At 36.2% G+C, this 13199-nt stretch overlaps 1 protein-coding gene across 1 annotated transcript in view; it reads left to right on the top strand.

The window, feature by feature from the left end:
- The window catches only part of LOC306946489 (gamma-aminobutyric acid receptor subunit pi-like), a gene marked incomplete at both ends in the record, with an annotated part of 35822 nt that overhangs the window by 8279 nt on the left and 14344 nt on the right, over positions 1 to 13199 (top strand). The window contains 4 exons of the mRNA XM_079535526.1: positions 6997 to 7064; positions 8479 to 8696; positions 9150 to 9232; positions 12950 to 13087. Coding sequence (XP_079391652.1) covers positions 6997 to 7064; positions 8479 to 8696; positions 9150 to 9232; positions 12950 to 13087 — 507 coding nt within the window. The remainder of the gene's footprint in view (positions 1 to 6996; positions 7065 to 8478; positions 8697 to 9149; positions 9233 to 12949; positions 13088 to 13199) is intronic.

Genomic DNA, 13199 nt, shown 5'->3' with positions numbered 1-13199 from the left:
ACTGAATGCAGCACTCGAGGTGTGGCCTTACCTGTGCTAAGTAAAAAAAGTCACTTCCCTGATCCTACTGGTCACACTTTCTGATAGCCAGGGTGCTATTGGCTTTCCTGGCCACCTAGGAACAATTCTAGCTCGTGTTCAGCTGCCTCTCAACCATGAACTGCCAAATTTAACACTGAAATGTGATTTTTATCAGGGGTAAGAGAGCGAGAGGTTGGCTTGATTTTTCAGTGTAATGTACTTCATAGTAATTTCAAAGATATTTATCCTTGAAATTTTTCTTCAGGCAGGGAATGGGAGATTTCTGATGGGATGCTGGCAAAATATAATCATATTCTAACAAAATCAGTGCTACTGAACTCCTTAATATGAGTTTTTAGTTAATAAAATGTTCATTGGGCATAAACAAATGATAATAAAATGAAGATTTTTAAATTTCTGTTTCTTCTGGCTTTAGGGAAAAGGAATCTTTACTTGTCAAGGAAGTATTACTGCAGCTTGTAGTTCTTATGTTTATGCTTACGTTTAGTTCTTGTGCCAGGATTTGCGTATTCCTGAAAATTAACCCAAGTTAATGAGATGAAGATATTTTTCCTTAGAATTTGGTGACTGTGCATGACATTAAATTGTCTTCTCTTGCATGGATTAGAATGAGTAGGTTTTGTAGATTTTCCTAGATTTCTGGATTAATCTTGCTGCCTCCTCCCACACAGGTCATCCCTGCAGAACCTTGCTGCCAAATCACAGCCAGCTATGCCGAGCAGACACTGCTGTTCCCATCTCTACACCTTATTAGGGTACTTAACATTAGATTAGATAAAGCCAGGCTTAGTACCTCAAGAATGTGTAGACATGTAAAATTGACTGAATAGTCAATACATTTTCTGTGCTGGGTGGCACGTTCCAGTTGCTAAATTACAGTGGTACTTTCGCATAGCGTTTGATACGCAGGAATCCTAACTGAACTTGTTACCTGTCTTTTCTGTCATCTGAATATTACTGTTTCATTTTCTTAACTATAGCATTTTAGTGCTCCAATTTGAGCTGTTTCATCAAGCAAGTCTTAGATAATCTGAACAAATAAGCTTGGGAAGTTCTATTAATAGGTTAGAAACACTACCTAATGAAGAATGATTTTAGCTGTTCTTTGGGCTGGAAATGGAATATTTTTATACTAGTATTAGTAGATAGTGCCTCTCAGTGTAATATCCATCACAGTCTTCTAGATAGGTAAGGAAGTCTTCCTTAGGAAAGCTAACATAAGGGATTTCAAAATGCGCAGTTATTTTCCTTAAATGTGCTACATAACCCCAACGCTTTATCGCATCCGGACAAGCAGATTTTAAAATTTCTGCTGAAACTGTGTAGAATGATCTTTTAAGCTAAGTGTTGTGCTAAACCTCTCTGAATTAATGAGAAGTTCCTGCTGACTTCAGTGAGCCTTGGTTCAGGTTCATGGAGTTGTTAAGGGATGCATAAAATCTTGTAAATAACTTTATACAAATAGATTTTGTTCTGTGATTGAATGTGATAATTTAAGTATTCTAATTAAAAAGAGAGAGACTAGGAAAAGGTCACAGCTAAGTGTGTTTGAATATGTAAGCTACTTTCAAGTAGTACAGAGAAGTGCCATCCTTAAATCAGTTACTCTAAACCACATTTATAAGATCATTTTTCCATTGCTTTTTAATGAGCAATACTTTTCTGGATCACAAGGTTTAAATTCAAGAAAGCCAATCAAGTCTTCTGGTCCAATCTTACATGTAGCCTGGGCACCACATCTTTCCCAAATATTGTTTATGTTAAGTTCTAGTTTAATTAGATGAGGGCAGTTTGGTCCTCAGAAGTTTAATGTTTACCCCCGAAGATATCAGGAGATGCTGGGATGTTAAGCATGTCTGAGAAGTTCTGATTCGGTGAGACAAGCTCAGAGGGCATGTAAGAGATTAATACCAGATAATTGTCAAGTAAATATTATTTTATGTGCCAATTAGCTTTTCTCCTCTGGAGCCTGTTTACAGATGTAGCCATGTCTAATCCTTCAGTGAAAGGCAAAAAGCCCAGAGTATACATGTGGCCACTTGTATAATGGGGAAAAAAAAAAAACCAAACACAACACCTGCTGAATCCTTAAGACTTATGATTTAATAAATGCATGACTTGATGCAAAAATATAAACTTCAGCATATGGACAGTAATGTAGATTTTCCTTCCTTTCCCATGGAAATAAGACTGTGAGACTACCCCTGTCAAGCCCAGCTTGCTACAGGACAGATTTCACCCCCATTCCTAACTGAAATGCTGAATTCTAGACATTCTGAATGATGATCAATGCTTAAGTTCAATTAGAGAAAATCAGCTAATATGAAGTTTCAGGTTGTTTTTATCATATTTATCATTTGACTGGGAACTTTATTAGCAAATGTGGAACTATATCACTGGGTGCCTTCTCTGTGTGCTTATTGACACTGTCTCCTCTTGGAGGAGCTCAGTAAATGCTATTCCTTAATATTCATATTATAAACTCTCATGTTACAGTTCCAGAGTTTTTCATCTGGAAAATTTCTGTCTCTCTCTATTGAACTCTTTATGCTGTTTACACATTTTTTTTGAAATGTGGGAAACAAATCTCATCCCAGCAATCTAATAACAGCCTTGCCAGTACAGTCTACATTGTAAGGTAACTTAAGTCTATGTATTGCTCCCTGTTGGAATGGTACTTTTGCCAGAGTATAATACTGAATGCTCATGTTGAAATGATTATCTGTGGCGACCACTAAATCCTTCTCAAAGGCGCTGCTTGCCAAGAGAGTTTCCTGTCTTAAACATACTGCCTGCATTATTTGTCCTCATATTAATTGCTTACATTTGGCTGTATTTTAATACTTTTTTTTTTTTACAAACAATTTAAGCTACTAATGTTACTTTCCCCATCAATTTTTTATGGTGTCCATAAACTGTACTTGCAAAGATGCATCACTGTCTAAAGATCATTGATGCAAACAAATAGAATCGAACCTTATTCCTGCTAGAAATGGGTCTGTCTTCTGATGTCTTCATATTAACAATTATAGTTGAAATCTGTCAGAAGGCCCGTCTTCATCTGTTCAGTCATTTCATATAACATACATTTGTCAAGAAAGATGTCTTGTGGTAGGAAGTTAAATACACTGACAAAATCCAAGTGTAATGTATTGCTTTATCTAGAAGTCCCATAATATTTTTAATTCAGTATTACTGCGAGTTTGATGTATTCTTTCAAATAGCCATTTCTGTTAAGAAATTTCTGAATACCAACATTGTTTTAACATTTAACATTGTTAAAACAACATTGTTTTAAGTTTTCTTGAACTGAATTTAAGCAATATTGGCTCAGCGCTAGCTATTCTTTATGTTGTTGACTGATTTCAGCAGTAGGTCCTTGGAGTTGCAAGACATAAATGACTTGGTGGTGGTTTGCTTTGTTGGTACAAACTTTTAACAGGTCATGATCACTGCAGTGGTCCAAAAGTAAATTTAAAGTAAGCTGTTGACTCTTCATTGTGTATCTGCCCCTATTCTGTCTGCTTTCCCATGTGGGATAATATCTGTTAATATCTGTTAAGTGCATTAAGTAATGGTCTCAGTACACAACATACATTTTTAACTTATACTGAAATTTAGATTTTGAAATTTGATTCTATTACAAGACCCTTTTGCGTATGTTTGCCAGATCAGTCAACTTTTAAGACTCAATTTGCTAATGACAAAACATGACTTCAGATTTCCTCTGATCTGTAGTTTTCTTCTGAAGTTGTTGTTATACGTACAATTCTGCCAAACACATGGAAATGTGCAAACTGACTTCCTCATCTGGTCTACTGCCCTGTTTTTGAAGTTGTCAACAGGAGGGCTTTCAGTGGAAGTCCAGAGGAAACCCTGATAGATAATTATGAGGAGTCATTCTAACTGTTGTTATTGATTTACTTATTTAGTAAGGTGCCATAAATTATATTATCCCCACAAAAAAAAGCCAAGCAACTATAAAAATCCAATAAAAACAAACCAGCCTCTCTCCCCCCCCCCCCCCCCCTCCAATAGACCAAACCAATATCTTTTTAACTGTAAATATTGTTCTGACTTAATTTTTAAAGCACAACTGTTCTCAGCATCTAATGTTAATAGAGGTCCCTTCCACCGTTTCCTTCAAGCACGACTCATCCTTCATGTGTTGTTAGCATCCCACTATCCTCCCAAACTGGAAGATGTCTGAAGAAGTTTTCCTTTGCTTTATGAAACCTTTTCTGGGTTGTACTCAATCATGATGCCTTACTTGTTTTTCTCTATAGGTCATTTGGTTCAGACTCTACTCCTGAAATTGGAATTAGTGCTTGAGCTTTCGCTCAGTGTCTGTTTGTTTGCTCCTTCACTGCTGGTGTGCTACATAGGGAAGCACACACGCTTTAGCATCTCAGTCTATGAAGGAGTGTGAAGCTCATTGGCCTTGTTTCCACAAATTATTGCTTTATATGCTTTAATTGCGACATGACAAAGCCATAGCTCACCTTCATAGAGTGAAATCTTTCTCCTTCACCTAATGGTATCACCTCTTAAGAGATTTATTTATTTTTTTTTTTTATAATTCCCAGGATCAGAAATACAAATGGGGGATCCCACAACCACATATAGCCAACAGCATTCCCTCTGCCATTTTTATTCCTCCTACCCTACAGTCTGTTGAAGAGACTTTAAAAACTAAGGAAGAGGATTACTATGCTTAAGGCCTTCAAGTATGTCCCTCATTCCCTACTGACCCAGAAAAACAGAATCTCCTGAGAGAATTGCTTACGGCTTTTCTGGAACCTATGTTAGTTATCTTCTATCAAATTATTTTGAAAGCTATACTACTGTTGGCTATGCAGTTATGTTATTAGTATTATTTTCACTTTGACATGTGGCATATATCTCCTTAAATATCTGAGGAGATGTCATTTCCTGATGACTCTTCATGAAATCTTGGCTCTAGGCAGGCTGAATGCACAGCTGAAGCATTTGGACTGTGGAGACTGGCAGGGCTAGGAATACAGATCAGTTTTGTCCTTACTGCATGTTAGCACTTGAACTGCAAGGCAATTTGTTGCTAGAACAATTGGTCTGAGCTTAAGTGCATTGATGCACTTATTCATGCACTGATGATACTGAAGTGTTGCTAATCAACATTTTCATTAATCTGCATTGCCTTAAACCAGGCAAGAATAAATGTGTTCTTACCATTAACACAAGATGTGATAGTAGGGCAGAGTCTTATTATTTCTAGCCACATCTCACAGATAGCTTTATGCTATGTTGTTCTCAGAGAGGACCATCATTTAGCACTGGCCTTGCATGATGAGCTCCCTGTTCCAAATGTTTGTGACAATTGGCAATATTATGCTCTGATGAGGTCATACGGGAATCTGTAAGATAACAAGCAAACTAAGACAGGAAAAAGTGTATAAATCACACTTATTTTTTTAAATCTCATGACTTCTGAAGGTCTGACACTGTACCTGTAATAATTGTGCTGTTTTAAATGCTGTATTAACAATATTTTACCTCTAATGGTAGAGTACAAAGGTAAGCATAAAGATCAATTGACTCAATTGCTGTTGTACTCTGTTAACAGTAGAAACAGAGCATAAAGGTATTCTTGAAGTGACAGAAACAGAAGAGAATGGAATGAAGCAGAAGAGCAATCTGTCAGTGGTCTGGGAACTTCTCAGTCAACTAATTTTGTTCTGAAGTTAACCTCCATATTCTTTCAGTTGATTAATAATTTCTTCTCATCTCTAGCTACAGTTTGTGCTATATAGTAAATAGAGGGATTACTATCAGGGGCTGCTGCAAGCCTGCAGTCATTTCTTAAGCTTGATCTTTATATTTTAACTTTCAGCTGAGTCTAGAGCGAAGCATTTATGGATTCTTCCAAGAGTGCCAGATTTCTGTGATTTGGAAGCTGTCCCAGAGATTTATACTTCAACACTTGCTTTACAAGTGGAAATAATTCTGAAAGAAACTAAGCACACAGATGTATTGCTTGATGGGATAGTGTGTCTGTCTCATCTTTCTGATCTCTATGTTATCTAGGGTCAAGCAAGAGTTACTTACATAATGCATTGCATGTGGCCCGCAGGGGGTTTCAGCAGCATGCCTGTGATGTATGGGCACTATCAGCTCCATAGATTGTATCTAAGCTATTCCTTCATTTTTAAGTGTTGCTTTCTCTTCTTTTCAAATTATTTGGAAAGATGCACATATTTTTTAGGGATTTCTTTTTGTATCTACTCTGTTAGTTCTGCACATATTCAGCCAGGTCTGATGTCGCGTTTCCATGACAGTTCTGCACAACTGCATTTTAAAATGCACGACTGGTAATCTTCTGGCACTCTGAAATACCTTCATAAGTAAATGAGAGCCCGAGTGTACTAACATCACAATAACATCACGGCCGCTACCTGGATAAAGTGTTTAATCACACTGAATCAACATTTGTCTGACTTACTTTCCTTATAAATGCAAGTATGTGTCACAAGCTAACTGCCAGTGGTCAAAAGCAAGATGTTAAAATTCAGAGAAACAATATAGACGATGTATTCTTAAGCAGGCAGTAACTAAAGTCACTCAGATATCCCATCTGCGTCTTAAGCATGTGATTTAATTGCCAGGAGCATCTCCTTTGTTTGCCAACATCTGGCAGACCAGATGTTGCAACTGGAGGAATTCTTTCCACTGCTCTGCACCTTGGAGCAGCAGGGTGTGATGTACCGTGGGGACTGTGCTTTCCACACCTTGCTCTGCGGCATTTTCCCCTCTACTTATCTTTCTGAGGAGAAAAAAATCATACAAATCCACCATAGGAAGTAAAATACATTTGTTAAAACCATGGTAATGTTAGCCTAGTAATACTGTATTTTGGCAGTGCGATCAATGAAATTCTTTTCTAGTCTCAATTTGAGTAATACTTTCCTTTTCTTGCAGATGGTCCTGTGTCTGTTGGAATGAGTCTGGATATTGCAAGCATTGATACCATATCAGAAATAAATATGGTATTGTATCTTTTATAATCTTTTTGTTTTGTCGGTTGGTAAGCTAATGTCTTGTGTTTACATTTGCTGGCAATGTGACCGAGGTTTTTCCTCTTGATTGGTAGAAGAAATAATTTAATTCTTCACTGTAGATGGGAGATTATAGCACTATAGTCAGTACTGAATTGCAAAGGACAAGATTTCTAGACTAAAATCTGTACTGATGGAAATCAGATCACTTGTAGATATAAACAGAAATTTGCTACTGAGTATTAATCTTAATTAAAGCCATATAGAGCAGTATTTGTTTTCGAAATGAAAAGTCTAAATCCCTACACATTTCAGAGAATTAGATATATTTGCATGTGACTCTGAAGCCACTCCCTTTCCTTTTGTTTAGAAACAATCATAATATTTTTTCTTTTACTGTCACATTAATTTATTCCAGCTGTTTCGTTAGATTTGTATCTGTTCCTTTTGAACAAACTATGAAATGGAGTATACTTTTCTAATTAAAGATCTGCTCTTGCTATGTAGAAACAAAAGACAAAATTCGTTATTCAGGTATTCGATACTGGAAAATTACATTAAATTACTCAGACTTCTAGATAAATGGAATCTGAGAATTTCTCTTGTACTTGGCAAGTATTCACAGGTATTTAGAAAAGGTGAAGTAAGCTCTGAGCTAAAGATTGACTTATCGTGGTGATTAAGATACACCATAACATCAAAGGTTGATTAAAAACATGTTAAGAAAAAGTGTGGTTTTAATGTTAGACTACAGGGCATACTCAGATTGCAGGTGAGTTGTCCTGAGAGCAATCTTCAAGGTCTCTATAGATTTGGCGCTGCTGTTTCCCTGCTCTTATTATATTCAGCTAAGAGGTGATGATATCTTTAATATATTTCCATAACTTCCTATTACACTTCATTCTTTTGCCATTATGAATGTGAATTTATACAACTTTTTCCCACAGTTTTCTTAAAAATGCATTATTTAATGGTTTATGTGAACAAAATGCTGTTTGCAACCACTTACTTATATAAATCATTGTAAGATTTAAAGATTTACAGAGACAGATTATCTGCTGTCAAAACTCTGATGACTTCAGCTGATTTATGGCCCCAGGCTGAGGCCCTCAACATTTACTGTGAAATTTCAATGACCTTAAGAACAAAATCTACTCGAGATAATATTTCTTAATGACAACAACATCACTTCAAGTGCTGGAAAATGTGGCCATATGAGGGCCTGTGCTACTGCTGTCCAAGTGCCTGCATTTATGATTGGGATACAAAGAGTCTCAGAGTATCATGCTCAGCAGCTGGTTCCGTGCACTTTAGTAACATGGAATAATAGTGATTTGTTTAAGTGATATATATATATATATATACACACATGTATTTTTATATATTTTTACATATTGTATTTCAGGATTACACAGCAACCATATTTCTGAGGCAGCGGTGGACTGATGAGAGGCTTTGTTTTGATGGAAATAAGAGTTTAAGTTTAGATGGTCGGCTTGTGGAAATGCTCTGGGTCCCAGATACTTTCATAGTTGATTCAAAGAAATCTTTTCTTCATGATATCACTGTTGAGAATCGTCTGATAAGAATATACCCTAATGGAACAGTCTTGTATGCTATAAGGTATGTATATACCATATACCAGCCTTTGTGTTTGGCTTCTGGTTACACTTGAAGCTTTTCAGCATGGTTTTATGCTTTAAAAGCTGTTCTATTTGTAGAAGTAGAATATACATGGTTTTATAGTTTTACAAATATGTAATATGGTTGATTGATATAATTAAATTATCAAATTTAATGCCAGGTCTCATTTTCAGACCTTTTAAAAGGATACCCTTCCATACCTTTTAAAGGGATAGATCCTTTTGCTTTTGTGCAGACCAAACACAGGAATTGCTCCTTCTGCGATTGCAGTTGTTTCGTTGTTGAATCATCACAGAGGAAGGAAGCTACAGTGACTGATTTGAATTATTTATTGCAGAAGACTTCATGATTCAATAAAGTTACGTGGCTTATTTTTGTTTTTACTGATGAAGTTTTATCCCCATAATAATCAGTGTTACTCTGTTTTTCAAGGATTACCACAACTGTTGCATGCAGCATGGACCTGACCAAATACCCAATGGATAAGCAGACGTGTACCTTGCAACTGGAAAGCTGTAAGACAAGTTGTTCTTAGTATTTGTGTACCGCTAGAGAAATATCTGTGAGTGATCATTTCCACAGACCGCTGGCTGTTAAGTATTACTGAAGAGGCTGGAGTATTCATAAAAGCCAAGTCACAACACGTGAAATAATTAAAATAAAATCGAAATAGTATTTTCACTCTCAGATAAACTTGTGAAGCTTCACTGAAAATAGCATGGGTACTGAAATACTAACATTAAATAAAACCAAGGGAGATGCCACTAGGTCTGTTCTGCAGGAATTGCTGCAGTTATTCTGTCGATCTCTAGGGGGGGTTCTTTGAGCAGGCATTTTTAGCACTGCTGAGGAAATATGTTTTTCAGTCATTTTTGCCTCTTTTCTCACTTTCAAATATTGCGATTTTTTTTTTTTTACCTGAAAGAAAGAAATTAGGATAAGACTTATTTTTAAGGCATAGAGTTCATATTTCATTAACTTACTGTCTTCATATTGAAAAAGAGTAATTGGATAGAGAGTTCTGTTCAGAGAGGGGAAATACAGAGATCCTTCTATGACTTATTTTAATTCTCTCTGTGACAGTGCTGTGGGAAAAAAATGTCATAAGCGGAAGGACCAACACTAAATCTCCTCTTTTAAGTTCTCACTGCACCTCTGAATGTCCATGTATTTTTTTCATTGAAATGCTTTCTAATCGTGGTCACTTTGCTGTGGTTATCACTGTGTATGTTTAAAGTTAATTCAATTGTTAAGACAATATCAAAATATTTTTGTTTGTTTGTTTTTGGGGATAATGCAGAGTGACACCTAAGAGGTGCTCTATGAGATAGGGAAAAAAAAAGTCAAATATTTATTAATACATATTCAAAATGTTCTTTTGGAAAGTTTTTAAGTACTTATTGAGTTTTATTCTTTAGCATTTCAGAACTGTGTGAGTGTTCATCATTTGTGTTGGTAATGACCAATTATAAGATGGCTTATGAATCAAAGGGAATCAGCCCCCAAACTTTCCTCACACAGCAGTCCCTTTGGAATCAGAAGTTTTATGGCGATAAGATCTGTTTAACAGGGATTCCAGTAAGAATTTGTTTTAATCTCCAATTTGTTTTCCTTTGGAAGAACATACTGGTAAGTCACAATATAGGGCTTTATATTAAACACATGGCTTAATGAGTCATATAATATTCACTTCCAGGATGAAATATATGTCCCACCAGAACATAGAGCTTTAAAAAAGACATGATTTATTAAAAAAAAAAAAAAAAAAAAAAAAAAAAGCAAATTCCCCATATAATTAAAAATAAACATTGTTCTGAATGATTCCATCTGCTTTGTCAAAGCTCACAAGCATCTGCTGTCCAAGGGGAAAACTTAGCAATGTCATCACAAAAGCTCCCATGTCATTTGTATTTAGTTTTGAGGAGAGCAGCTAGAAAGAGTGAGTGCAGAAAGAAAGAGTCTATCTTTAGCCATGGCCCTTTTCTTCAGTGCACTGTAATATTTTCTTACAGATACACTGGAAATGGTGCTTGCTTCTTCATGAGATAAGCTACATCAGTTAATAGGCAAATTATGACATCATCACTACTTGCAAATACCATTATATGAAGTTAAGAATGGTGAATGCAAGCGTAAATACACATCCATACAGACGCTCCTAAATAAAATATAAAGTATGTAGCAGGTATTTCAGCTGAAACGAGCTGTGTTAGATGTTAAACACTGATGTAAAGGCAAACATGCCATGATATTGTGGTTTTACGCAATAAAATGCCTCTAGTGGTCTCTACAACATACTCTTTTATTATTAGTAGGCAATAGCACAAATTATGTTCTACTTTCTACACAGTGAGGCACTTTAGAGCCCGAAATTTCTATAGCTTTTTCCCATTTTTGCAGTGCTTCAGAATATTGTGGAGCACCAGTTAGTGCTTTGGGAGTGTTTGTGTTCACGGCCCTGTGGGAGGTAACACCAGCAGTCATTCATAAAGGGCTGGGGGCTTTTTTCCTCCCTTTATCCACCCACACAGGCTGGTTCATATACATATTCATTTGTGGGCCCATCTCTGAAGTTTTATTTCCTTTTTCATCTCATCCTTTACCATTTATGCAGTGAAGAGCCATGTGAAGGCACTCAGCTTGTGCTTGACAATCAAGAGAAATTAAAATTAGCAACAGAATGGTAAAGAAACTCATTTGTATTAGGCATTATGAATATTTAATCCCAAATTTACTATTTCTGTGGTTAACCCTGTTGAAGGTAGCTGTTCACACCATATCAACAAAGCACAGGAATGAGACATTTTGGGCTTGAGGAATTAGTGAGAAAGAAAACTCAATGTAGTGTTAAAAAAAGAGATTATTTGTAAAATATCATAGTTTAAGGTTCTTGTCTATATAAACCTTTTAAAAATTTTACAGTTAGTCAGGTATTAATTCCCCGAATAAAGTATAACATTACACAAAGAGAGCACTGTGCTGTTTAATTTTACTGACTCTTGGGAAGACTCAGGAATCTCTTCACAAATAGAGTTTTGGAATTAGTATTTCGAAGGTATTATTGCGTGTAGGATGACAAAAACCTCCTAATTATTCAATTGGTGAAGATACTTCGGAATGAGCAAAAGAACCTCCACCTGAAGATACGCTTGTTTACCAGTTAAACAAGTAGGGTGATAACCAGCATAGTGTTTCCTTGAAGTGACATTTCTGAACTCCCTGTTTTTCCCACATAAAATGGCTGTAAGAGGTTCAGTACTTTCTTGACACTGTAAGAGCTGGCGCCATTATATTGAGTATAAAATGCTCTTTTTTATTTCTGTGATTCTAGAGCTTTGTTCTTTCAGCAGTACGTACCCTTGTGCAATGTACTGCATTATTGTCTCTGAGTGTAATTTACTTACAATTGACTGGAGCCTAAAAATAATCATCTACTTGTGGTTCTGTGCCCTAAGCTTAGCTATTAACTTGCACAATACAAGTCTGTCAAATGCAAAAATGATTGATCTAAGAAAGCTAAAGGAAAAGATGTTCAAATTCTCCCTGTTAATATGTAAATTACATTAACATAATCTTGAATTAATCATATACACTAGTCTGAAAATTGCCTGCCTTTTAATATAATGGGAAAAAGCTACAGAGGTATTTTAGCAATAATTGTGATGCATATTGACAACTTCAGCACCTAGGCTTGTGTCCTTGGAAAGGAGCTGAACTCCTGAGCCAAGATCCATCCCCAAGTGATGACCCAAGCCCAGGTTGGAGTGCAGCTCTGGAATGTGGGTCTTCAGCTCTTCATTTCTACTGATGGGAAGACTAAATACACTGTAGCGACCAAGAAAGCATCCTGGGAATCCTCAAAGGGCATGCTCAGCTTTTTGTCAAATGCTGGCATTGTTGTGGTTCCTAAAATCTTTAAAGCTTTGTAGCTTTTGCTTTTTAAATGCCATGTGGTACTACTCTCTTTTGTTAGTTTATGTCATGTATACTACAATAAAAGACATAAAAAGGATTGTCTTCAAAAAAGACAGCTTTTAAATGGTAAGAATTTGTCCATGTTCAGTCTTTGGGAGTTTTATTGCAAACAAGCATTAACATTCTGCTGAAAGTTGCGTTGTTTATGTCTCATCGTACTTTCAGGCAGATGAATAAGAAACAGCTGAGCCATAACTGCTCTGCACAAATTAATTATTGTGTAAAATAAAAAAACGTTGCCTTGTGTACCTCTACAGGGGGTTACAATATCAACGATGTCATGTTTTACTGGACTAGAGGAAATGATTCTGTTCGTGGATTGGACACGCTCCAGCTGGCACAATATACAGTGGAAGACCACTTTACTTCAGTATCTGAAGCAGTATATGAAACAGGTAAAAAAACCTTATAACGTGTTCTAGATGTGGTTTGGAATATGGCTCTGGAAGCAGTACAACATTGAGGAGCTTACTTGATGCTTACTTTTTGAATGACATTTTTTTGTTT

The sequence above is a fragment of the Tetrao urogallus genome (genome assembly GCF_951394365.1).
Source record: "Tetrao urogallus genome assembly, chromosome: 5".
Taxonomy (NCBI): Eukaryota; Metazoa; Chordata; class Aves; order Galliformes; family Phasianidae; genus Tetrao; species Tetrao urogallus.
This window is presented reverse-complemented; position numbering and strand designations above follow the sequence as displayed.